General features: G+C 42.7%; 1 protein-coding gene across 1 annotated transcript; it reads right to left on the reverse strand.

Moving 5' to 3' along the window:
- Positions 1 to 461: 461 nt before the first annotated feature.
- Positions 462 to 26,736, reverse strand: CRYBG2 (crystallin beta-gamma domain containing 2). The gene is made up of 19 exons (XM_063312286.1): positions 23,320 to 26,736; positions 21,326 to 21,364; positions 21,089 to 21,207; positions 18,917 to 19,073; positions 17,389 to 17,528; positions 16,384 to 16,510; positions 14,311 to 14,346; positions 13,089 to 13,225; positions 11,819 to 11,945; positions 10,654 to 10,796; positions 9,284 to 9,410; positions 8,757 to 8,789; positions 7,365 to 7,477; positions 6,501 to 6,630; positions 5,380 to 5,519; positions 4,477 to 4,600; positions 3,707 to 3,865; positions 2,577 to 2,736; positions 462 to 1,109 (listed from the first exon to the last, which is right to left on the reverse strand). Exons 1-19 carry the CDS (start codon positions 26,734 to 26,736, stop codon positions 1,021 to 1,023), a joined length of 5,517 nt encoding a protein of 1,838 aa, XP_063168356.1. The 3' UTR covers positions 462 to 1,020.
- Between the last annotated feature and the right edge of the window lie 841 nt (positions 26,737 to 27,577).

The following is a 27,577-nucleotide window of genomic DNA, read 5'->3' on the forward strand; positions in this document are numbered from 1 at the left end:
ACTGTGGAAGCTTTCAAACATGCAGTACATGCAATAAAGCAAAAGAATATTTCTAAGCTAGAAGAGTTCTTCAAGGAAGAGTAGGAAAAAAAATTCCAAATGGAGAAGTACAGTAGAAAGACTTTAAGCTGGCTACAGGAAATGTTTGGAACCCTTTATTTCTGCCAAAGGAGATGTTACAAAGTGTGAAAGGGTGTCCAAACCTCTGCACCTCCTGTATTCACTGTTTTCTTATTCAGAATCTGTAAACAGCTACACATAAACGTAAGTATTCATTCACCTATCCAGACAGATGCCACATTTAACCATGTTGGGGTTGTGTCAGCTTCTGCATATTTAGGGATTTACTGAAACATGGAAACTGGTCAGGGGTTGCCTAAACTTTTCCATACCCCTGTATATTTCCAGTGCCATCGTATCCCTGGAGCCAGTTTCAGTGGGAAATAAGAGTATCAAACAAATCCACCAGAGAGAGATAAGTTTATAAAAGCAGCCTACTGTACATAGTTACATAAATAGAATTTTTAAGGTAGGAAGGCCTTTCCCTTAGAATAAAAAGAGTAAAAAGGACAAGCATGATCATGCATGCCTATATAGGTTCTTATGTTAATTAGATTTCTCTTTAAATATCCAAACCAGCTGGGGATACCTCTTCCTGCTTGAGCAACTGAGCTGCTGCTCCCAGTCCTGTCCAGCAGTGAATGACTCACCTCTTGGAATGCTACAGTAATCTGCACCTTGGAAAGTATCACTCTGGGCAGCTAAAAAAAAAAAAAGGCATGGAAACAAATGTCCAGTGCAAGAAGACTGAGAAAGTCAGTCTCAGATCTGTACTATTAAACAATTGTGCTTTTTCAGACTGTGAGCTTTGGGAAAGGAAGGATGGCTTACGCTGACTCAAAACAGCACCCACGTGGTTATCATTTTCCATCCCAAACAAAATGCTACTTGTTCACGAAAAAACATGGATGACTTGCAAGGCGAGCTCCTGTTCTACTCATGATCCCATTCCTGCCTTCTTCACAGCAGCTGAACATCCCAAATCTGTGTGGGTCTCTCTTCAGATGAGTCCCAGATGACAGCATGATCCTGGTCATAGGTTCTGCCTCCTAGCAAGAAAGGAGGACATGGTGCATTTGAAAGAAGAGATGGACAGTTTTACATAAATAACAGACACAATGTGGGAACTCGGTGTCTTCCAACATCTTTCTTTAGCTGGCTTGCTCCACTCAACCTGAGCTCTGCCACAGGCCCATCTGCAGTAACAGGCACTTGTTCTCAATGCTCCCCCCCAGAAAAAAAAAGTATGCCTCAATTTTGTTAGGATTTTGGCACTGTTGCATTATTGCATGTGGCCTTACTGTATCCCACACTCACATTAATGCAACAGAAGGGGGAAAGCAGAAAGACAGGGAGAGTAATCCTATTTGCAGTATTAAGACATTCAATTTTAATGTTCAATGTATTTCTGGCCCTGGCTCCACTCTTTTTTCAACGTGGCTGCTGACGTTGCTCAAAGAACAGCAGCTACCAGCTAAGAGGAACGGCTGAACTGCTGCCAGGAGGGGTGCCATGAGAAAATGCCTATAAGGCATCGGAAAGGCTTCGCAATCTATACTATCATGTTATATATTATGACACATTTTTATTTATACATTACTGTACTGCTATGAGATAATGCATATCAAGTGCTATATTACTGCAATTGGCTACATTATATATTATACTGTATATTAAATATTGCTATGAAAATGCAGACAAGCATTTTAAACACATACTGTATGTAATATGAACAATTATAGTATATTATATATTACATATTTATACGCATTATCTATATATGCATTTTAAACACAAGTACTGTATTACTATAATGTATTCCACTTTACATAGCACATATATATATATGCATTTTAAAGACTTTTACAATATGAAGTGCTATATATTTGTGTAACTATACGTATTACCATGAGGTAATGCCTATAAATATTTTAAAACAGTTACACAATATAAAGTGCTATATAATATATTACATATTTCCTTATATTTCATAATATAATATATTATGTATTACATGTGTAATGCATATAAGCAATTTAAACAATATCAATCATTATATATTACTATAATATACATTATCATACATATTTATTTATAAATTACTATGAGATAATACCTATAATAAATACACAATATCAAGCACTGTATTGTTGTATTATATGTTACAAATGTATTTAGACATTACTATAAAATAATGCAGATAGGCATTTTAAACACATGCAATATCAAGAATTATCTTACTGTATTACAATATTTGCATATTTATATATTACTATATTAATAAGAGATAGTGCATACACAGCAGGCATTTTAAACATGCATACACCATTACTTAATACATGAATTTAAACAGAAGACATTTCTAGGAACCAGGTCCTGGGGATGGAGGAAATTCAAGTGAATGCAGGCTTATTAAGCCGTGGTCTGATCTCCTATCAGAACAATCTCTCCTAAATCCTGTCCTCTGAAACTGTCCTTTGGCCCTTTGTCAGAATTATCACTCCCCATTCTCTTACCTTTCACATCTAGGACTTTATCATCAAACATTTGGCTGCATATCCTCCCAAATGAATCAATCCTCCATGTCTGCTGGGGCACTCGGCTCTCAGACCATAATACCACTTTGGTGCCCTTCCCAGCCTGACCAATCACCTGGAGACTCATATTAGGTGCAACCTGAAAACCAAGAACAGGTTAAGTATTTTTACACATTCTGGTAAAAAGTACCAAATATTAGTGGTTTTTATCTTCGTCATCAAAGTAGCATTAAATTATGAGATCATTCCTCAACCTGATCCAGTCTGGATACATTAGAGACAACCTCCACAATCACCAGGTAGAACAGCAGTTGGATTGGTTGGCTGAGGACTATAGGGACTGTACCCCAATGTATTTGGAAGGTATTAGCTTGTGCAAGACTGACCTTTAGTGGTGGAGGTCATCCATCAGAAGACTTTAAATTCATGGGTGATACATCTGCGTCAGTGATTGCTAATCACAATGGCCACTTACTGGCTCCAGGATCATAGATAGGAAGCAATTGAATTTTGGGGGTTTGCCAGAAATTTCTAGTTACCGTTTCAGGAAACAATGTTGCATTATGGAGATGTTTGGCCTGATCCAAAATGGCTTTTCTGACATTTTTGTGGATTAACTGACAATCATGTCTGTCTTTGGGGGCAACAATGTGATCTTACGTGATGGCCCAGGTGCCACTGCAAAAAAATCTCTATGGAGAGTTTGCATTCTGCTACAAGTTGTTCCAGGATCATGTGTTACTACACACTGATTATTTAGGAAAAATAGACTGAAGCAGCCAATATAGCTGAACATGTTGAATTGCTTTATTCACTCCTCTCGTGGCGGGGGGGTGGGAATAGGGGAGGTGGGATGGAAATCTCATGGGAAAAATGGAATGGAAAAATGGTTGGAATCCTGAACTGATACACTCCATTCTGAAGCTTTATGTTGCAAGTCCCACATCTAGGATATTACTCATCTTAGTTGTTTCCGCACTATTGACCCTACTGGGAAACAACCTCCCTGGACCTGGGATTATTGGTTGGGTACTCTAGAACCAGAATGATGTATCCTTGATTCCCTCAACCTCTATCTCTGTCCAAGTGGAGAGGATGAAGGCCCTTACTTGGTTCTTCATAAGTCCCTCTTCATAGTACCAGATGCAGCTGTTCTTGTCATTGATCTCCGAAACCAGAACTCGTCCAGCTTTCATGTCTTCAACATCATCTGGGGCAGAGAGGAAGGACTTCAACTCTTGGTTTTTTAGTCGGAAATAGATCCTTCTCTGCATAAGGAGAGGAGAGATGAAGGTAAAAATGGCACACTGTGGATTAGTTTGAATTGTCTGGGCTTATCAACAAGTTCTCTACTGTGCAATAACTTCTCTACAGTATCTGTAATCAAGATTGGGAATGCCTACTTACAGTAGATGTTACAGGAACACAGAGGGGTAAAAACACAGGAAGAGAATACTGCTTGCAAAGGAATACAGCTTTCATAGGGTTGGAAGGTACCCCAAAAGTCCTCTAGCCCAACCCTTGGCCCCGGTATAGCATTCCTGAGATAACCATCCTGCTTCCTTTTCAGCAGAGGAGAGACCACTGCTTTACAAACTTATCCACTGCCCTTCCAAAACGACGTGTGCTGCTGAGATGTTGTTCCTATTGTAGACTTACAATCCTTTCTTGGATTTAGACCCAATATGTATTTATTCCTTTGTTGTAATGGGCATAGAAATGGCCATGATCTCCTATCTATTTGCCCTATTTCTGTCTAACACCCCCTTGCCATGCACAAGTAGCATAAAGATGAGTCTGGCTAGTCACATATATTTGGTTCAATTCCCTCTATGTTTGGCCCCCTCCCACCAGGTGATCAGAGTGCTGTGAGACCCACCTGCCTGATGGGGTAGAGGGAGCCAATATGTTGAATCCCACTATATGTCAGCCAGTTGGTGATCTCCGTGCAGTCCAAAAGCCACTGATGGCCTCGGAAGTCACTGTGTTCGCACAGCACCCAGCTGTGAATTGGAATCAGCAGTGAAACAGGACATAAGAGGAAAGGCATCAGCAAACAGCCCACTGATCAGTATCAGTTCTGATTTTTTCCAAAAGAAGCCCAAGATACATTGATTGCTTACACAATCAGTCTCAAGGAGAAAAGTATAATGTCCTGAAAAATGATAATCTTACAGCCCCCTATTAGTGTTCTCTCGAGATGTGTTGGCTTTCAGTTTTCCCAATCCTTCAGCCAGTAAGAGCCAGTTTGGTGTAGTGGTTAAAGTACTAGGCTAGAAACCAGGAGACCGTGAGTTTTAGTCCCGCCTTAGGCACAAAGCTGACTGGGTGGCCTTGGGCCAGTCCCTCGCTCTCAGCCCTAGAAAACAAGCAGTGGCAAACCACTTCCAAAAGCTTGTAAGAAAACTGCAGGGACTTGTCCAGGCAGTCACCAGGAGTCAAAACTGACTTGAAGGGTCACACCCAGAAACCTTCAGCTGCACACGTGGACAGCAACAGGTTGGGAAAAGCTTAGGACCAAAGCCAGAACAAGCAAACAAAAGCAAATGCAAAAATATGCACCCAAAGATATATATTAGAAGGAAAATGCATATAAAAAGCATTGCACAATGGGGGAAATGGCTGATACACATGCACACAGAGGAAACAGTATGCATAAAAATGTATGCAACATTGAAAGGTTCAGATAACCAGTTGGGCTGAACTTGTGGTCTGGAAGGAGACAAACTCAATGCAAAGTGAAATGAGCCAACAGTCCACCCCTTGTTTTTTCTTTACTTACATCCCGCCCTTTACTCGGACAGAGAGCACGTGATTATTGAACCCTTCGGCTTTCAGGCTGCGCATTTCACCATTCAGCTCAATCTCCTTCCCTTCGAAACACTCCAGTCCATGCAGGAAGATGGAAGGCTCAGAGAAGAACTATAAAAAAGCAGGAAGAGCAGGGAACAAGACGAAAACAAGATGGAGGCTACTTAGTCAAACTACAAAATGTAGGCAGTCTCAAAGTGTGCTCTGATCGCTCTTCAGGGAGCAATTGGCAGCATGCAATTCTGAATTTTGATAAAGAATTCAAATTCTGTGTGCTGTTGCTGCTCCAGTTAAAAGAATTCAAGAGAATGTCAATGATTTTGGAAAAGATGATAAAAACAGATACAAATTGTTTCAAGTGCTATAGGATTTCCTTTTGTGGGGTTGATATAGAGATCTCTTCCTGGAAAAATGGGGAAAGGCAGAGTGATAATGGCCAGTATAAGACAGCCTTTCCATGGGGTGCTCTTTAGAAGTGTGTTGGACTACAATTCCCATTGTCTGCAGCTTGTACAGCCTATAATCAAGATGACTGAGATGATGTGAATTGTAGTCCAATACTTCTGAGAAGCATAACATAATGAGGTGTAAAAGAAATACAACAATTCTCACTGGAGAGGCCATCATGCAGAAGAAAATGAAAAATCCTCTGGCCAGGAGATAGTATCCTAAGAACATAAGGAGCGCCTTAAGACTATCAATCGACCTAGCCTGGCATTCTCCTTTCCACGGTGACCTAACAGCACTGCCAGAAGCCCATGAACAATGCTCTTCTTGACGCCCCCAGCCCCAATGAATTGCCCTGATTTCTCTCAATGAAATTGCTGTAGTCGTTTTGACTAATTGACCATCCATTTCCATATCTTGTAGCATGCAGTTCCTTAAGTTAATTGTGCCTAATTTGAAAAAAGATCTTCTTTATCCTATTCTGAACGTACTGTTCGCAATACTGGGCAATCAAAAAGAGAAAGACTCTCTTGAGTCAAACTTGACTCTTGGGAACAACATGGACATCTCCATGTAGTTTTCTCAGCAGCAACCAATAATAAGAACTCCATATAAAGGCTTAGGAGGAAGGTCGTCATGACTTACAATAGGGACTTTCTTCAGAGAGTGGATAACCGTGGTGAAGCTGCAACCCATGGAGGTCAGCGATGGATACTCGCCTTCTGAGAGAATGTGCTGCTCACCGTCAAACTGGTGGTCATCATAAAGAATCCAGCTAAGAAGAGACAATTTGTGTTTGACTTCAGAGACAGTGATCAGGGACTCATCAAAGGAACAATTATGAGCTCACGGAAACCTGATCTCCCTTTAAAATTTACATTAACCCAGTGTGAACAGCAAACCACCATCCACTGAAAACACACTCATATTTCTGGATGGGAATAATAGCTGGAAAGATTGGAAACTGAAAATGGAAATGATGTTCTTAGAAAAAGAAGATAAATTCATTTGATAATTACAGCATATACAAAACGTAAGCCCAAAAAAGCTATAAGAGTTTCTTTTTGGGTTTTATTAAGTTCCTTAGAGGCCCAGGAGGAAAATGTTGATTTAAGCACCCTCTCCACCCACTTGTTCTTGGTGCAACTATGTTACAGTAATTTTTTTTCTCTGTTGTTTTTTCCCAGTGAAGTCAATGGCTTAGTTGACAGGGCTGTCTGGGAAAACCCCACAAAATGACCCAGAATTATATTTTAACTACTTGAATATTGCTGCCTTATATGGAAAGTATCAACCCATTAAATCATTTCTCTGAACTGTACTTTGGATGGACCCAGGAGAAATGCCCCAATTGCCTCCTGTATAAACTTCTGGATCCTACCTCCTTTTTCCTGAGTGGAAGAGAACTGAGCATTGCTTCTTTGTGATCTGGAGCATGAAACAGCTGGCAGAATGGCAAGAACAAAATGTGAATGAATGAGGGAGGCCCTACCGATGAAATATCATTACCTGCCTCCATTGACCCTGCAGGAACTGAGGATGAAGTTCTCTGGAAGTGATGCTTGATCCTCCTTAAAAGTCATGGAGTTCCCCAATAAATCAGGATCTGAGAAGAGCTGGATCTGGGGAGACAAAAATGTCTTGATGTGAACAAATTGCGGAGGCAGACAGAAGTTGCTTGGAATACCTCTCTCACAATTGTAATTGTTTTATTTAAAAAGTGATGTTTTCAGGATTCCTTAAGGAAAGGAAATCACTTTTATTTTAAAACCGCCTCTCCTTAAGCAATCCCAAAAAGTGGCATTCTGATGTATTTGTGTATGCATGTATTTGTAGTCTAAGACTAATCATAAAAGCGAAGTACAGCAAATATGGTAAATAAAAGAAATAGAATAAAATTACTTAAAAACCTAAAACAGTTGTTAAGCGAATCACATGGTTCCCCATTGATTTTGCTTGCCGGAAGCCAGCTGGGAAGGTCAAAAATGGGGATCATGTGACCACGGGATGCTGTGATGGTCACAAATGCAAACCGGTTGCCAAGCACCCAAATCATGATCACATGACTGCAGGGATGCTGCGATGGTTGTAAGCGTGAGGCGTCTTAAGTAGGTTTTTTCAGCACCGCCTTGTCTGAACTGTCACTAAACAAATGGTTGTTAAGTGAGGACTACCTGTATAGGTTTGACATTGCACTTTCCCAGGAGGATATGTCTCACTGAACCTACAAGCGGCTCAGCCTTTCTCTGATCTTTTGAGCACAAACTCTTTCTCTTTTAACTATCTTCAGGTCTCTCATTCACCTGCCCGAAATGCAGCAACCTGCAGTTCTGTGGGCGGATGGGCAAAGGCGTAAAAATTGCTCACAGGCCTGCAGGGAGGCATTCAAAGGACAATGATTCTTGCCTTTTCACTGATGAACCTTATGTATTACCATAACAATATGATTCATATTGATCCCAGTTCTCTGAAAATAATATAGCTATAAAAAATATAAATGGACCTGATCATTCAGTTACTGCAGGGGCAAGCAGCCTTTTTGACCTGGGAGGGGAGGTGTGCTGCACTTTTGATTTTTATGTAGCCAGTTGCCTGCAAGGAACACAGGAATCATGGCAAAGATGCTACCAGAAGAAGAAAGGCAACGTTACCAAATTTCAGGAAAGTTGTGTTGAATACAGACTTTATTTGTTACTGGGGTGGGAGAGGGAAGCAAAACTGGATCATTGTGGCAAGGGCTCAGGAAGCATCATGTAGAGCCTACAAACAGTTCCCCCATAGCTTTGGGCTTCCCCACCTCTGATTTAATGGGCCAAACCAACTCAAATGTGCTCATCTTGCTAGGACAGTGCAATGGGACATAAAAACCACCTTGATGCCTTGTCAGTGCCAGCTGCTCACCTCAGAAACGAAGTGTAAGTTGCATTCCCCAACCTGGTAGAGAGAGAAGTGGGGAAATAAAAGTGAAGAATGATACAGTATTTAGACAAGGTTAGAGAAGTGTACATCTTATTACTGATCAAATGATCTGGCTATCACAGAATAGGACACAGGTGTAACTGTGCCACAGAATCCACTCCCACGTGAGTAAGAGCTCAAACAGGAAAACGGCCAGTGCATTGCAACCCCTTCTCAGTTTTGAACTTAAAAGGTTCTCTGAAAAATGTTACGTTCAGCCAGATTTAACACATTTTCTTCACTGCTCATTGCTTGGCTGTTAATCTCTGAAGATATGCCAGCCCAAAGGGCAAAGCCTTGAGCCCTCCCCCTTTTTAACGGAACGTAGCTCTTGCTTCATATCAGCGGAAGGGACCATATGCAAACGTACAGAAATGTAAGGCGGGAGGATATAGAGAAAGTTGTGGCTTGAAGATATGGGACATGGCGTCTGAACTGAAGGGAAGTGAAGACAAACTTCTGGCCCTTACCTGCTGGACAGGTTGCACGGAGGCAATCCGGCAGTTGCTTGCTCCCCAGTCTTCACAGTTGCGATACACCCCTTTCTCCAAAATATATTGCTCCCCACTGAAATTCTTGCCTTCATAGGCTACCCACCTGGCCACAGAAAAGGGAATAAAATGATCTCAAGCTCCATATTCATGTACTAGTCTAAAAATTGTGGTCTGGTGGGGATGACAGTTCCATCCCCTCGGTTACCCACCAAGGCCCTGCAGTCCCATGGATGCTGGGGTTACAGAACCTCATGTTGTAGCCAGCCTGGCCAGAGTGGGGAGATGAAGTTTGAAAGCTAACGTTGCTGGTTGGGAATTTAGGAAGTCGACATCCCAACACATCCGGAAGATGCCAGGTTGGAGAAGACGGGGTTAGAGTTTGGCCTTGGGTGCAGTTAGGGACCTTTTTGCATTAGCTTACCCACGATAAGCAACGTTTTCTCTATTCTACTTTAGCTACTGCAAATAGCTGGTCTCTCCATCATGCATACTTAACCCCACTCTCAAAGACTACTTCACATCTTTGGGCTTTTTGACTGATCTAATAAAAGTATTATGCCACTTCTGCTTTGCAATGTCTCTTCCACTGACGTGGCTATGAACAATTTTTATAGAGGCTGCACCAATATAGTTCACCCACTTGCCTGCTTCTGGTTTAGCTCTTGGTTTCCTGTAATGTCTTTTTAAAAATCAGTTGCCCAAATCAGCATCCTTCCCCTGCTCCGTATAGATCTGTCTGTCTCTGCCTTTCCTGCCAACCCCATTAAGTAGGCCAGACCAGGAAATCAACTCCACAGGATTATTACAGCCAAACAGAATCTTGCAAGCCTGATTGTGCTGTACCTCTCCTCCTCCCTTCTTATACACCCACTCTTCATTTAGCAACTACCTCAATTAGTGACCATTTGCAAATACAACGGTAATAAAAGGGTAATAAAAAATTGATTTTCTCACCAAGCATACATTTGCAACCAAATGTTGTGTGCCTGGCAAAGCACACCAGAGTGAGAGTAATGCTGGTGTTGCTGTATGAGAAAATTTATCTGAATGAGACAGCAGCAACCAGTGACATTTGCAGCATCTGTCTCTGTCTCTCTCTCAGTCACGTGTTCACTTAGCGACATTTTACTTAATGACCTGGTTGTTGGAATGGAACTTGGTCGCTAAACGAGGAGTGGGTGTACTCCAGTGAATCAGAGAGGCATCTGCATTATCCACTTCTGAATAGTATCTTGTTTCCCAGAACTTAAAGAATGTTTCAGTCCCTTTTGCCTAGGTAACAGATTTTGTCGATTTCCATCAAGGTCATCTTCCTTACTCTCTACATTTCCTCAGCAAATACTCACACTCCACTCAGGACATGGATGGATTGTGTCACAGTCCCATAGCTGGCCAGCTCAACATCTGGCAGAGCTTCACTGAGCTCAACACTGGGGCCATCTTCAAAATCCATGGCTTCAAAAAGGACAAGGGCTGGGTCCAGAAAGTCCTACCCAGGGATGAAAAAAAGATGAATGTGTCATAATGTAGCAACAGCATTCACCCATCTTCTTGAGACAATGTCCCAGAACAGCCTTCTCAAACTCAAATTATCTCAAGGACTACAGAAATTCATTATCCTGAGGGCCACAACATTGAAACCTTTTCATAATAGATATCAAAGTCTCTAGAGGGCTGTTATTCTATCAATACAACGTATCAAGTTATTACAATCACTTGGAAGTTGCAATGCTTTTGGTGGGATGTGGAAAGGAGAGGATTTTTCTTCTATTGGACCCCACACTCTCTCAGAGGTAATCTCTCTAGAGCAGGGTTTCTCAGCCTTGGCAACTTCAAGACGTGTGGACTTCAACTCTCAGAATTCCCCAGCCAGCCATTGTTGTCAAGGTTGAGAAACACTGTTCTAGAGTAGGAACAGAGCCATAATCCAACATTTTTGTTGGGGAAATACTCTTCCTCACTGGAGTTCTTCAAGCAGAGCCTTTGTAAACTCTGAAAGAATGCCCTAAAGCAGTATTTTCCAAGCTGTGAGGTGCACCTCCCTTGGGGAGAAGCAGAGAAAGTCCAAGGGAGATGTGAAGAACCTTTTAGTTGTACATTGTTACCATAAATCCACCTTTCCCAAAATACTAGTTTCAAGTCAGTAACCTGGTGGTGGAGGCACAAAGTTTGCTTTTTTTATTTTTTATGCCTTTATTAAAAATAAAGTTTCATTGTATTGTTCTCATTGTTCATTTGTGTTCTTTCTGGTGTGTGGATTTTTAGGGGAGGGGTGTACATTAAGATTACACTAGAGTTTTGATGGCGAAAAGCTTAGGAACCCGTGCTCTAAAGCAACGTTTCTCAACCCCAGCCCGCAGGAATTCTGGGAGTTGAAGTCCACACATTTTAAAGTCGCTGAGGTTGAGAAACGCTGCTCTAAAGGTTCAGTATTTGTATAGGTTAGGGTTGTAGGACCCAATGACTATAGATCTCCCATTTTTAATTCTGTGAGCAAATAGGCATTCTTACTGTCCGGATCAGCCGCAGCGACACCAGTTCTTCATTAGAGCCACCCCATTCTGTCCAGTCACAGTATTCTCCTTCCTCCAGTAGGTACTGATGGCCACGAAAACCTTCTTTCTCATAGCCAACCCAACTGAAGATGAGAACAGACCAACAGTAAAAGAGGGGGGCAGGAAATACTCTTATTCCTGAATATAAAAGTACTTCTCTCTCCCCTTTCCCAAACCAGCCTGTTTGGGACAATAGATGGTTCATATAGTGAAAATACTCTTTTTGTATTCACTTTTTTCTTTTAAATTAATCTTTAAAAAAAAGAGAGGGAATGAGAGAGGGAGAAAATGAACAAGTGGGAAAACAAGGGAACCTTTCTTAGTAGAGAAATAGAGGAGAGTTTGTCACTCAGCTCAGAGACTGAAAAAGGTCTCTAAAATCCTTTTTCTTACTGTTAGAAATAATTTAATGCATTTTTATGGTTAATTTTTTATCAATGATATACTGAGTGCGAATTGTACAACTCTAGTAACTTTTCTGTCCAGTTACTGCTATGATATTTTTGCATGATTTTTTTTCTTTTTTATATTTATTTGATTTATCACATCCATCTGGATGGATTCCCAGGGATGTACAGATGTGTATTATAATAAAACAGTAATATGGTGCAACAACAAACTGTAATAAAACAAACATAGTAATAACCATCAGCAAATAACCACTTTTTAAAGCCCAGGCTGGCTCGCCTTTGCCTAACTAAGGAGCTGTATCCTTTTTTGGGACGGGCCAATGTTTTTGCTTTCCAGAACTGCTGCGGATGGAGAACATCACAGAAATGGGAAAATCATGTCAGGTGGGTAGGCAGGGCATAATTTTCTGGGTTTTCCCTTTTTGTCTCTCTGGATGATTAGATAGTTGATGTCATTTTAACATCTTAAGCCTACTCTAAGTCCCAAAGAAATAAAATAATCCTTAAAGCAGCAGAATATTATGACACCAATTCTCAGTGTTTTGCCACCAAATTTTGATCACATGGATGGACAATGTTCCGGTGGCTACAAAGAAGTAGGGGAAGAAGCAATCGGTGGTGTTCAGTCTAATTTCAAAAGTTCTGTTCAGGTCATTGATTTGGAACTCTAGTAAGAGTGAACTGTTGCTCCAGAAACACCTGGAGGGCTGGATAAAACCAGAATAGACAATGCTGAACTTAATGGACCAAAGGTCTGCCTACTCAGTCAACAGGGACTTCCTGTTGTCTCCAGGAAATTCATCCAAAATTGCTCACCAGCCTCCCGTGATTTTCAGAGAACCGGCAGTAGACATCATGGAATCCTGGTTGTTTTCTGGCTTCTTTAAGTTGTAAATATCTCGACTTACTTCCCAGTTACGGCCCTGAAAATGTGGCCTCTCAAAAATTAGAGCCTAGGGAGAAAATGATGGAGAATGTGATGACATTTGTGGATTTATTTAACCAAGCTTGGCTTGCAAATTTTTAATACTAATTTTAAGAGTAAACAATCTTGGGATGGAGGAGAGAATAAATGCTGAAATTCTCAGGAAGCTGAATCACAATTATACAGAATTTAGAAGAACCTGGGAGGTCATCTGGTCTAACCAACTAGTCAGTGTAAGCTGTGAGTAAGGTTTACCTCACTGTTGACACCATAACAAGTTTTTATCTTCCTTTCATCTATATCTATGAACATACGCAGGTTTCAACTATTTTCTTCCACTTCTGTGCATTTGGTATCGATTTTTTCTAAAAAAGGAAGTCTGTCTTTCCCGACACCAACCCCTTGTAGAAAGCAGAGATGTCCTGCTTGCCAAGTTGTTCAACTATTGATTTCAGAAGCCAATCTAATCAGCAAATCTGATCTTAATCCTTTCTAAGTAGGTTCAATCCCTTGTAGTTAATTTCACAATACAGTACCTATAGAAAACTATCACTTGATTTTCTCTGTTTATATGAGAGGGGTGTGTGTGTGGGTGTGTGTCCCCTGAGCATCATCCTGAAACTGACAGCACAGTAATTTTGAAACAGATTGTAGCTGACAGTGTATGGGAAGATGCAAGGGCTTGAAAGAGGGTGAATGTGATAGATGAGGACAGATTTTAAAGGGAAGATAGCGTCAAGATGGTGCATTATGTGTTATATGTCCCATGAGAGAAACACTCAGCACATTGATGGAATTAATCTAGCTCTGGTCTAAATTTCAAAACTGTTTCCTGAGATTTCTAAAGCAAAATCTTTAGAAATCTGTAAATTGCAAACACCCTAGAACAAAGCCTATTCCGTATGTTTCTGCAAAATGTACAAACTGGCCTATTTTGTATTCTCATTTTATTGTGCATATAAAAGTAGGGTGATTCTGATGCCCAAATTATAAAATATCTTTTTATGCATTCTGCTAAAAGGTGCTGTTTTGCAGCAAACTCAGATTCTCTATCTCCACTTTTTGCAGGAACTATTTCTATCCAATGATCAAACTTGGCCATATTCCCATTACCTTGGGCTCTGCAGGGTTTTCAACAACAGGGGAACCCTGAAATGAGAATAAATGAAAGAGAACATTCTGTGAATGTATCTATACATGCTGCTTTCCATCTCAGCTCATCATTATCTTGATTTTCTAGACATTTTCTCTTACCAATTACCATTGCACAAGAATTTTCTCTGCCACTAGAATCATAAGTCAAAACTGTCTTGCCTCCAGTTTTAAAATAAAAACTTACTAAAACTTTCAAATTTCCTCACAAAAGGTGTACACTTAGAATTGAAAAGTTCAAAGGCAGGAAAACGCAAATCTGACCAAACCACTGGTGCAAGTAGAATGCTTTGATTCCTGAGCTCTTAAAAATAAAGAAGTCAACCAATAAACCAAGTTTATAGCACTGCCACCTGCTTGTTTTGTTTTTTTTTAAATAAAACACTCTACTCCATTCACGGCTATGTTATGGCAGAAATTATCTGTGCTGGAAGTTGTAGCAGCTACTTCATTCACCTAGTACAGGTAGGCAAAAGCAAGGGGCCCTGCAGGAGGTCAAAAAAGTCAAGATGGCATCTGCAACATGATCAAAGCCTGATCCTTTTTAACCTGTGTCACTAAAAGGGGCAGGACTTCATGCATTTTGTTGTTGCCATCCTGACTTTTTGGACACCTCCACCCCTGCCAGATGACCTGGGTGAGAAACAACCACAATTGTTACATTTCCCCTCAATCAAAACAAAATGGGTATGTAATTTTAAAAAAAAAATCCTTTGGACTGTTTGAATGCATTTGCTCCTTTAACAGCTTTAATGTTCCAGAGGGCTGCTGATGGTTTTACTGTGCTGCTATTCTAACAGTTCAATATTTATTCCTTTTTTTAAATAAAGGAATTTGCTTGCATAAGTCACCTTACTGATTTCTGAATCAGAAGGGAAGGCAGATGACTTCAGTCTCCCAGTGTCATTGCTGAATTAGCTAAAACTGCATTTGCCACTCAGCATGGGAGTGCCAGTGGGCTTCAGGACACTGCAATGTTGGCTAAAGTACAACAACTCTTTAGAAAAAAGAATGTAAAGGGAGATACTCCTAGAACAGCCCAATCAGAACTGAGCATGCTTATGGAAGGAGGGTGTGTGGAAAAGATGGAAAATTAAGAAAGGGAGTGGAATGAAGTGCACTGAACTTGCACTCCACATAGCAACACTTGGTTGCACATCTCACTTGCTTAAATAAAATAAGTAAGCAAAGATGAAGTAATGCAGAAATGCACAAACATGCATGCATTAATTTGGATCAGGAACTACACCTTTCTTAAACAAATTAGTGACAAGTGTGCTTAAAGAAACAAACCTGTTATTCTGCTGACTGGCACAAGAAATACCAGTGAAATGCATTTGGGGAAAATGGCACTTTATTTTTTTAAAAATTGCTGAACTCATAGTATTCAAATCTGCCCTTGTAAGAAACAAATAGACATGGGCAATCTGCAAAACAAATGTTGTTTACTTGTTCAACACTAGGAACCTCTGGCATTTCCACACATGGGATTTGTGCTGCTCCCAAATTAGTCCCATATCTAGGGGATCCTCAAGTGTTATTAGTTTCTCAGCTCACTCGCCTGATTTATTTCTGGTTCACCTGCAGTATGCCTCAAATTACAGTTGAAGAAATTTCCCTTTTAAGACTATGAAGCTCTACAGCAAGGTTTCTCAACCTTGGCAACTTTAAGATTTAAGACTTCAACTCCCAGAATTCCTCAGCCAGCACAGCCGCCAATGTAAGCCTAACCATAGCTGCCAAAAGTGCAAGCAAATGGACAGGTGGAGTCACTGTAATAGAATTCTCTGGGTTTGAGGGGAAAAAAAAAAGAATATTTCCAAGACATGGCAATTGAGGACCAGATGACCTTGCCTCTTGAGATGTTCAGCCATCCATTAAGGAGTCAGTGAAAAAAAGGATCAAACAACTCACAGAGATCTTATTTAATGTACTAGTACATTAGGGCTAGAGCGCGTATACGGTGCGTATGCCTGACATTAACATACTTATATGCATAAAGAAATAAAGAAGATTCTGCCAGGGGATACTTACCAGTTTAATTGGGTGCATGGAGCAAATGGAGGGGTCCTTTGCCCCCCAGGCTTGCAAACTGGGATACCCACCAGGTTCTAAGACATATGGGTCATCATCAAAGAATGGTTTTGAATAAACGAGCCACCTATGGAATAGAGAGATCTGTAAAAAAGCGGGCAAAACAAGTAATGATAAATTATGTACCTACTGAACTGAATTGTACTGTACATCCACAGAGACATCCTGGAAGGAGACAGGCGAACAGCATTTGCTTGCTTAATGCTTTAAGTCAACCAGCCCAATTTGCACTTTCCAAACTAATACGTGAATTAGAAGGCAATGATTGGTTGGTTTTCGCCCATTTTCGAATTCTGCAACCTACCCCAGCTCAAGAAATAAGCCAAATATCTACAGAGCAAGAAGTATACAGAACTGTGTATTGTGTGCAAAGAAAAAAGAAAAATCTGAAGAAGAAAAACTACGGATTTTTTGTATAAAACTTTCAATGGTGCACTGCGTTTTCCAAGCAAGTTCAAAAATGGCCTGCTGAGCTTGTCCTTAAATGCTTCAAATAAATAAACACTTGAATTCCCAAATGGATGGGAGAGCTGCAGACAAAGCACCTCCAAGTCTACTTTTCCACCCGTCCCTAGACCTATCCATCTTTCTTGCAACCAGAGAATGTAGGGCTCTACCATGTTATAGGAAGTTGTCAAGGGCAGCACAAAATGTCAGAATCTTGAAATCATTAGGTCAGAGGCAGATTCTACTTTTCCTGAAATGGACAGGGACTCTATAAAAGTACTACTTCCTCCTTGCACATCTTGTTCATTTCCATAAAATTCGGCAATCGGGTGCCAAGTGAATGGGCGGAAATGGGTACAGACCATATTCAGCTCTTAAATGTTTTGACGGGAGTGGCAGCAGTCATCAATCTCCTCCAGCAGCTGTTGTGGTCTTACAGTGCTTTACAGGCCAGAATCATCATCACTGTGTATCATAGACATACAAAAAGAGCCTTACAGGCCAGAGTGTACAATGATAGATGCTGCCTTCAAGGGTCGGCCATAAGTTCGTGAATCTTCCACAGAATCGCTGAATCTCTGTTTTCTCCCTTCGCCATTTTCCTCTGAAAAAAAACTGATCTCGGGGAGTCTGTAATCCTGCAAAGAAGAAGTTTAGCTTGTTAATGGGAAAAGAGCTAGAACCTTGATTTCCATTACTTTCCAGCATTTAGTAATGGGTTACATATTTCAACAGTCTCATCAAATCCTTTAGTAGATAGATTATATGAACCAGGAATGAGTGATCCATGGCTTATAGCTGCATGCAGCTTCTAAGTCCCATTTTTGTGGCCCATGTTGTGAAACATTTTTAAAAATAAATTAATGTCTAAAATAGAATAACTATAACCTCTAGTTGACTTTACTTACCTATTTTATGTATCCCCCAAGTAAAAAAAAAAAAATCACTGCCGCATCACTGTCATGTTCCTTATAGCCCTCCAAGTCTATATGTACATTACAACCTTCTAACAGAAGAAAAATGCCACTCTGATACAGATCAGTGTTTTTCAAACTTGGCATACTGGCTGGGGAATTCTGGGAGTTGAAGTCCACATATCTTAAAGTTGCCAAGTTTGAAGAACACTGATCTAGACCAACCTGGCCCTCCAGTATGTTGGACTTTTATTTCTTTTGGCAGCTGGGAATGTTGACAGTTGAAGTCCAACAAAGTTGCAGGACATGAGGTTGAGAAAGGCTAGTCTAGATTTCCAGAGTTTTTATGGCTTGTACTCAGGTTAGAGCTGCAAACCCAGTGGTCAAAGTCCACCGTTATACTACACACAAGAACTAATGTAATCTGGAGTGAGAGGGAAAAAAGATACCATGAGGTAACCAAGTGAGAAAACTCTTCAAATGTTCCAATTTCTTACGACTTTTAGATCATAGATATCTAGAAAACAGATTAGTAAAACTTTTTTTCAGGAACAATTTTCAAGGCAAGCCTAACTGATCAAGGCAGACCTAATTCATCAACCAATTCATCCAAAACACTTTCATATGCTTTGCACTGAAAAATTCAAGCTTCAGCCACCCACAGTCATAATTTGGTTATTTATTTTATTTTCATAATACCCAACCACCAAAAGGAGCCAATAACATAGTGGTGTGGAAATGATGGTGCCCCTGGTGGCACCTTTCACTACCAATGTCCTCCTCATCCACCACAGATACTGAGCCACTGGCTTTCCATCGTGTGCAAAGATGCCTTCTCCATCCCCCTACTGAACCAGATCGGTTTCTCTCTTGCTTTTCACTGCCTTCAGTGGCTCTCCCTGCTCTGAAGAATGAGACAAAGCTGCAATCACTGGAAACTCCAGGCAGGCTTGAGAAAAATCCACCTCTTCAAGTTTCAGACAGGAGTTAATTTTGACTCAGCAAAAGGCAACTTTCTATATTCTTAGTGTTCCAACATCAACATTAACCTGCATGGCCAACCAGCTCCCTGAAAAGAGAAAGACTCTCAAATGGAACTCAGTCCCCCTTACCTGCACAACCCACTTGAGAGAACCAATACGGAATGGAGCATTCTCTCTTTCTGACTCTTTCTTGCAGTACATTCTCCAAGGGTTAGCGATTTCCACATTCCCTTCAGCCAGCACACACTTCCGCCCGTGGAATCTGGGCTTTTCGTACATCAGCCAGCTGGAGAGAACCAGAAACTGACATCATTTGGTGAGTCCCAATCAGAGCCATGTTTTCAGCTTGTATTCTAGAGTTGAATTGATTGGTGTGTGATGTTGATGGAGTTGCTTGGGTACCCACCCAATTTTCTCAGGCTCCTTAAAAGGGGAATACTTCTCCTCTGTACTGAACAAGCATAGAAATACTTATCAAAAATATCTTACAAAATTGTTTTGCTTCAACTACAAAAGTGGAGGGGGTCAAAGTATTTGGGATACTCTCCCATCCTCCTGCCACTTGCCCTTCTGATCCTTCATAGCTCCACAGTTCAGATAGACACAGCTTTATACACTAAAAACAACAGTGGCACAGAAAACAATGTCAGCATTCATCCAATAATTAATGTTGGGCTACAATAGGAAAGACCACTTAGTTCAAAGATCCACTCAGCTATTATGCTCACTGGGAAATACTTAACTAGCTCACTTCATCTGGAAAGCTCATGCACAAGATATAAGGGAGACAGCTCTCTTTTACTGTTCTTCCCCAGTAGCTGGTATTTAAGAAGGAGGGGTCAGCCCTACAAGGTAGACCAGCTCAGGAAACTGACTTCACAGGAAGACTAGAACTATAGTTTATTGAGATATGATATAGTAACAGAATCTTGCAAGTCTGATTGTACTTCATCTCCTCTTCCTCTTATACCTTCGGAATCAGAGGGGAAGCCAGGCTAAGTCCCTTTCTAATACTTTCTTGCCTCCCTGTGCTTAGTGAATGCTTCTGCACTGGTTATTGTCTTAATAGCTTCTGGATGGTTTCTCCAAGGTCATCTCCGTAGCTCCCTACAGGAGCAAACCACTGTCAAGACTATAACCAGTGATAGCATTATCCTTCATACATTTATATACGTACATATACTGTATATACATACAACCCCCCAGAGTCCCTCTGGTGGGAGATGGGTGGTGACAAATTTGATAAATAAATAAAATAAATACATACATTTATCTAAATGATCTTAAAAGTGCTGAGTATCACCACTTTGGGTAGCAGAAAATATTACAGCATGATGACACATTGGCTGTGTTCATACAGTGCATTAAGCCCTAATCCCATCTGAATGAAAACCAAGGGCTGAGTTCTTAAAATGTGCTGGACCCAAACAAATGGACCATATTATAGTTTAATGTGACAATGTGATTCACACAACATATTAAGGCAAAGGTGGAATTCTCATAACAACTGATCCACAAACTCCCCTATCCTAGCATCTTGGCACTGCACAGCAAACTCAGCCAAAAGACCAGCCAAGGTTGAAATTAACCAAGCTTAGCAATGCAGGCAATAGTTGCCCAATTCCCTAACTGTGCCATGCAAATACAGCCATGGTGTATGGAAACACTCCTGCATTTCCCTGCCTGTTTCATCAGCCCTGTATTGACCTGCCTTAGAGAGTGTGAAAAATATCATTTCTTTACTTTGTTTACAACATGAATTATTGTATATACTTCTAATACATCCCCTTCCACTAACAAAAGGTCCAAGCATTGGCATTTTCTGCATTCTTTGGAAAAGTGTCAGGATCTAAATGAAATAAATATAAATATTACTTATACCAGTGTTTCTCAACCTTAGCAACTTTAAAATGTATGGACTTCAACTGCCAGAATTCCTCAGCCAGCATGGCTGGCTGGGGAGTTCTGGGAATTCAAGTCCACACATCTTAAAGTTGCTAAGGTCGAAAACACTGACTTATAGTGACATAATGATAACACCTCCTTGTGTTGTATTACAGGAATGGAGAACCTGCGGTCTTTCAGCACTTCTGAACTATTCATCTTAACTGGAATATAATTACGGTATTGGGAACTGACGTCCAGCAACATTAGTCCAACCAAGACAACAAGCAACATTAGACCAACATAAGACCACAGGTTTTTGATCCTTTTTATAGCCTTTTCTTGCTGTTTTCTTTTTCTACCCAAGGCCCTATTCTCTCACTGGGCTTATCCAGAGCCAGCCAAAGCTTTGCTTACCCTCCTCGGACCACCTGAATGGAGATTGTGCTTGCAAGTTCCCAGGAAGTGGCATCTGGGACATCACTCCAGATTTCTCTTTTCTGCCCTCCAAAGCCTGCCTCAGAGTATAAAATGATCTGCAGTGAGCAAGAAACAGGAAGAAAAAGGGAAAGGGGCCATCTTAACTTTGTGTCTACCAACTTATCATCTCTCTGCCGGATCCTGGGAAGTCACCCTTTCTTTTCACCATCCTACCTTGCTGGGACGCTTGTTAATCTTCAAAGGCTTCTTTTCCTAAAATTAAAAATAATGGGAAATTACTGGAGATACCAGGGCAGCATTTGCACAAGTATGTGAAGAACAGCCGTGGTGGAAATTTTCAAAAAGTCTCTGTGTCTCAAGTGTACATCCAAGGCAGGTTTGTTGCAATCTCTAGTTTGGTCTAGTGGCGAAGGCACCAGGCTAGAAACCAGGAGGCTGTGAGTTCTAGTCCCGCCTTAGGCAAGAAAGCTGGCTGGGTGACTTTGGGCCAGTCCTTCTCTCAGCCCAACTCACCTCACAGGGTTGTTGTTGTAGGGAAAATAGGAGGAGGAAGGAGTATTAGGTATGTTCGCCACCTTGAGTTATTTATAAAAATAATAAAAGGCGGGATTAAAAAAATCTAAAAAAAATTTGTGGAATAAGTAGGGGGGGAGTATTTTGGGAGGTCAATAGTGTATTATTTAGCTTGTTAGTTTTATACCCCAGCTTTCCTTCAGGGGCTCCAAGTGACCTACTCTGTGTCTCTCTTTGCATTTTCCCACAACCATCACCCTGTGAAGTAGGTTGGGCTGGGAGAGACGGACTGGTCTTAGGGTGTTTCCATGGCTGAAGAAGGACTAAAACTGGGTCTCCCCAAAGCCAATCCAACACCCTAACTACTACACCACACTGCCTCTCTTGTATTGCATTTTGCAGCCTTCAGTGGCTGCTGCTTCTTTACTTCTTTTAAGCCCAAACATTTATCCAGCAACATGCACAGGTCTGCAGCACTCTTTTGTCATTTCTGTGCATCTGATATAATGCTATGGCTTCAAAAGCAGACAAGGGAAGGCAGCCCATTCTCCCCATCCTCTCCTTGGCCCCTGGTTTATGTTCTCATCTATCTTTCAAGCCAGTCTTATCACAGAACTCATCTAGCCATGTCCTAATCTATTGAAGTCAGTTTCACAAGGCCAACAGTAAGTTCTCCCACTTAATGTACTCTTGCTTGCACAAGGAGCATTCTTCTTTCTCTAGCAGCACAACCACAGCTCTGAAACATATGGCACCCAGCCCTGCATGGAAATCCAGGTTGCCTGAAGGACCTTGCAGAAAAGCAATTGGGGGCGGGGGGCAGAAATATTTATCAAGGAAAACGAGTTGGAACCTGTGTCTTGTGTTCCATAAAGGAGGCTGTTGTGAAACTGGCAGGCTGTAATGCCCCAAGACAAAGCATTACATTCCAGAAACATCTGGGTCTCCCCTATTCTTCTTGCTCTCTTTACCTCTGAAAATTCTTGTTTAAAAATAAAGAAAAGGGGGAGGGAATTGGGCATGTACAGCAATGAATGAAATGTGACCTCACACTACAAATTGTGGTTCAGGGTGAGGTTCTAGCTCTGTAAAATTGAATATTGCCATGGTCTTGTCATGCAGACCTATTTCTGCTCCTGTCTAAGATGACCACTGGGCTTCTCTTCAATTTCTTTAATGAGCATCACTGACTCTGTAATCATTCATTTAAAGATCTAAGTAATGACCTTCATTCAGGCACAACAGTCAAATGGCTTCAATAAGTGCTCTGCAGTTCAGCAAAGTGGTGGGTTTGGTCCTGTAATCATCCTTTTGAACTTAAGCTGTGCCACCAGTTCTACAGCTGGCTGAAAGTGGAGATTCTAGGAATAAAACATGTCTGCATGCAACAGGCTACATGTTCTTTTCCGCATCACAGACTCACAGAGACTTCAAACAGCCCAGCTCTTGAACACACTATGTGGCAAGGGACCATATTACAGCTCTCACCAGCAAAGACCAAACAGAACATTTTCATTCAGTTTTCCTTAACCTGGTGCTCTCCAGATGCCTTGGACTTCAATTCCCAAAATCCCCAAAGAACACAGAATGATGGGAGTGGAAGACCAAGACATTGTGCAGGCACAAGCTTGAGAACAGTTGCATTAAAGTCAACTTGACCTAGTTTTCATGCTGCCCAGCATCAATTCACTCACCTGAATTTCTGACTGGGTCAAGGTTTCTGCTTCCTTGGATAGAAGAATAATCTGCCTGGAGTTGCCATTGGTATCTGGTGCCCTGAAGTGGAGTGCAGTTGGTGATAACCCCTTGTGCACAGCATCCTCCTGATGCCCATTTGCAGACATCTGGCACTCTCTACTGATTTTTTGGACAAATGAGCTCATTTTCTTCCTTTTTGTCGGGGCCTTGAATTCAGCCTTTTCTGGGGAGATGAACTTGCTATAGAGAAAGCTGTTGTCCAAGCGAGAATAAGGCTTGCCTTCCACAACCCTTCGGTCTACGAAGTTGGACAAAAGAGAGGTCCCTTTGAGAATATTGCTTCTAATCAAGTTGGTCTGATTCACAATAGCTTTGGGGGCAATAACTTTGCCCTTGGTATCTCCTGGGCTTCGCTGGAGTTTTCCAAGAAAAGCCCCAATCTCCTCCTCAGTCTTGTATTGCTGGTTTTCCCAAGAGTAAGATCTCCTGTCTATGCTGCAATCCCACGATTTATCTTCTTTACTGAGATAAGGGTTCTCAATCTCCTCCGTGTCTTCTTCTGCCCATCCTGGCTCCTCCCCCTTGGGTCCTGTTCCCTTCTCTGAGTTTGCCTCAGTCAGAACAAACAGCTCACCTAATGCTGCTGGGAGAGGAACCTTCGACTTGGGAGTGATGTGGTTCTCGTCGATAGGTGGAAGGACCTTGGGCTTGGCAAGGATAGAAGGGCGTGGAGGCCTCAGGAGGACTTTTGAGGGCTTCCGGAGGTCAGCAGGGTCCATGTTGCGTAGGGTGTCTACAAAATGCTCCATTTCCACTTCCTCAGGTTCCTGTTCTGATGTCTGGTTGCTGCTTCTGGTGTTTCCCCTTGGAGGTTCAGGCAATGACAAGGAAGTTAGCGTACCATCAGGGGGACCCTTTTGTTCTGGTGCAAATACTGGAGAACCTTTGCCTGCAGTCTGCTGTTCTTCCTTTAGTTCATCCTGCGTTCTGGCTTCATGATGCCCTGGAGAAGTTTGCTGAGATGCCACAGAGATTCCAGTTTCGCCTGCAGCGTCCAACGGGCCCTTATTTCTTCTGTTTGCAGTCAAGCTGGCTTTTCCCACGCCTAACAAGCTGCTCTCTTGATCTGACCCATTTGCTATTGGGTCTCCTGCATTGGGCATGCCTTGCTCTGGTTCAGACCTGCTCCCTGCGAACAGGTTGCTGTGCTTCTGGGAGGCAGATTTGCTGGGCAAGCTGCAGTCTCTCTGGGGTGTGCTGAAGGGAGTTACTCCCTCCCTGACTATGGTAGCCTCTCTGTTTGACGCGCAAGCAGGGCTCGGCACAAGCACACACCTTGGCCTCTGGGCATCCATCACACTGGCATTTTGAGAGTGAGTCATGCCATTCTCCGGCTGTGACTCTGGCATGGAGCAGATGCAAGATCTGGGGAAGGAGGAGTGGATTCTTTGGTGGGACTCAGCATCAGGGAGATCAGCCTGGGTTTGCCTGTTTTCTTCCAGCAGACTGCTGGTGGTGGAGCTTGGAGCAGGGGACTTCTCTTGCCAGCCCTGGCTGGGGTTCCCTGATCCAGGGGCAGACAGAATAATCTCTCGCCCGGCTTGATAAATGGTAGAGTATCCAGGTTGGGGCACAATGACTTGTTGTTTGGCTCTCAAGACAACCACACTGCTGCCCTTGGGCCCATACCACTGGGTTTGGGATTTGGCTACAGTGCTGGAACTCACAACATGAGGCACTGGCTTGAACACACAAGGCTCCTCAAAAAATTTAGTGCTTGTGGCAGAGGATATGTGATTTCCCCCTGAGGATCCAGAGAATGAAGTAGCATTGAGGGTGCTGGATGGAGAACTTTCTGCTGAGGATCGAAGAGCAATGGCACCAGGCAACTTGCTTTCCCTCAAGGATCTACTGTCTGCCATGGAGCAATCACCATTTAGCATATGGCTTTCCTTCTGGGACATGGTTCCACCAATACTGTCAGGAGAAACAGCAAGATTCTTCTCTTCCTGGAGACCATCAGTGTTTGTGACATGGTTCTCTTTTGGAAATCCAGCATCTCCAGGACTGTGAACAGCAGCATGACAGAGAGTTGTTCCCGGTGATTCAGTAACTCTGGTACTCTTGCCATCTTGCGCCTCTGTCCTCAACTGGTCCTTCGGCTTGGGAGGCCGGGAATAAACTTGAGCAAACACAGGCCCATGAGCTGTAAAATTTCTCCGTGGACTGAGAGAGCAGGAATGCCCCTCAACTGCTGTGGAAGAGAAGCCTCTAGGCTCCACCAGGGCAGGTGAGCCCTCAGTGTCCATTTTGGACAAAGAATGCCAGCTGTCTGCTTGGGAGGATAAAGGTATGACATCTGGTGGAGGAGGCAAGCAGTTGACCTCTGCTGGGGAAGCTGAGCACCTGGCACTTGCAGAGGAGGAAGAGCATCCATTGACTGGTGGGTGGAATGGACACCTGGTGTCCGAGGAGGGTGATGAACGCTTTGCACCTATTGGGGAAGGTGAGCTCCTGGCATCTGATGAGGGAGACACGCTCCTGCTGTCTGCTGGGGTGAATGGCTGCTTGGTCTCCACCATTGAAGAAACTGGAGAAGGTGGCTGTCTGATGCTTCCTCCAGAATAGAAACGCCTCATATCTGCCACAGAATAGGAGGACCTGTTTTCTGACAAGGAGGATGAGTGCTGGGTATCATCCAGGGAAGAGGAGGACTGGTTCTCTGTTCTGGAAGGCGAATATCTCCTCCCTACTGGAGAATGTGAATGGCTGCTGCCTGCTGGCAAGGGGGGCACCTGTGTTTGCCTGGCCTTGGCTGGGGAAAGGGGCTGCTGCGTTGGTGCTAGGGAGGGAGGCTGCGCCCCACCTCCCAGACAGTGGGACCTCTGGCTTTCTGCTGTACCAGAAGGACGCTGAGGACTAGGAGAAGAGGACTGCTTGGCATCCTCTGAGAAAGGGGATTGCCTTCTCCCTGCTGGAGAACAAGACTTCCTGGCATTTGCTGGAGAAAGGCGTTGCTTGGCATCTACTGAGGCCAAGTTGGATGGTGAAACAGAATTCTTGGAACTGGCGGGGTGAGAAGAGTGGGCATCATCTGGGGCTGAAAGTAAGCGCCTGGTAGGTATGGGAGAATGGGAGGGCCTGGTTTCGGCTGAAGGAGCTGGGCCAGTGACGTCCATCCCCACAAGTCCTTTCTCCCAGGCCTCAAGCAGCTTGGACACTCTAGAGGGGCTGCTGGTTCTGGCGCCTTCTCCCTCAACCGTCAGGGAGGCTGCTGACACTTTGCCAAAGGGAGTTTTGACATTCTTCTTGAGAGAGTCAAGAGCATTTTTCTTTGGTCGCAGCGGAGGTCTTGGGGCATGTCCTCTTGGCCTGCTTTGACAAGAGGGTGTACTGTTGGCAACTTTCTCCATGCTGGGATGAAAGCAAAGCAGGTCTCTGCCAATATCTGCCCCCCTTTGAGGCTGAAGCTGCTTGTTGTTGCCTTCCCAAGAGGTTCCTCTGGATTTACAAAAGCTAGAGTTGGGGTGGGGTGGGAGAAAAGGAAAGCAAATGATTAACCCTGGTCCCCAGTGTGCCACTTCTCTTGGAGCCTGGCAGGGTCCTTCCTCCCTCTGATTTCCTTGAACCTTACTTAAAGACAACAACAGCAACAATGAAACAGGCATACTGCGAAATGAGGTGCTAGCTTCAAGGATAATCTTTATTTTCAAAGATGCCTCTGGGTCCCTACTAAAAACCAGTCTAATGCCTTATGTGGAAGGGTGGCCTTCTGCCCATGAAAAGACAAAAATAGGCTGAATTAATAGAGGGCATTTGGGGTGAGGCTGTGGACAGAGAGAGCAGCCTTGCTAATTTGCTTTCAATAAATGGGTTGTTTGTGACTGAACCTCCTTCCCATGGCACCATTTTGTGAGAGCACCCGAAGAATGAAATCCAAATTCTAAATCTGCTCAACAGTCTAATTATGAACTCCCTCCATTACAGATCCAAAGATTTCCCAAAGTAAATGTATCTCCAATGTTTAAATCCCTTCCTACTGCTAATCCTTCCAGTGTTCAGGATTGCTATGTTGTTCTGACTTTGCATGGCAAAACTGTCCTCCGACTAGCAACAGTGAAATGCAGGTGGGGAAGAGTAGGCTGCTTGCCAAAATTGCAGGCCCCTGTGCTGCCTTCTTCCCCTCCCATCTGAGCGTTTCCCCTGGCATCAGCAGGGCAGAGTTGCCGATAAAGCTGCAACTTTGAGGCAGAT

Source organism: Candoia aspera, chromosome 10 (assembly GCF_035149785.1).
Source record: "Candoia aspera isolate rCanAsp1 chromosome 10, rCanAsp1.hap2, whole genome shotgun sequence".
Taxonomy (NCBI): domain Eukaryota; kingdom Metazoa; phylum Chordata; class Lepidosauria; order Squamata; family Boidae; genus Candoia; species Candoia aspera.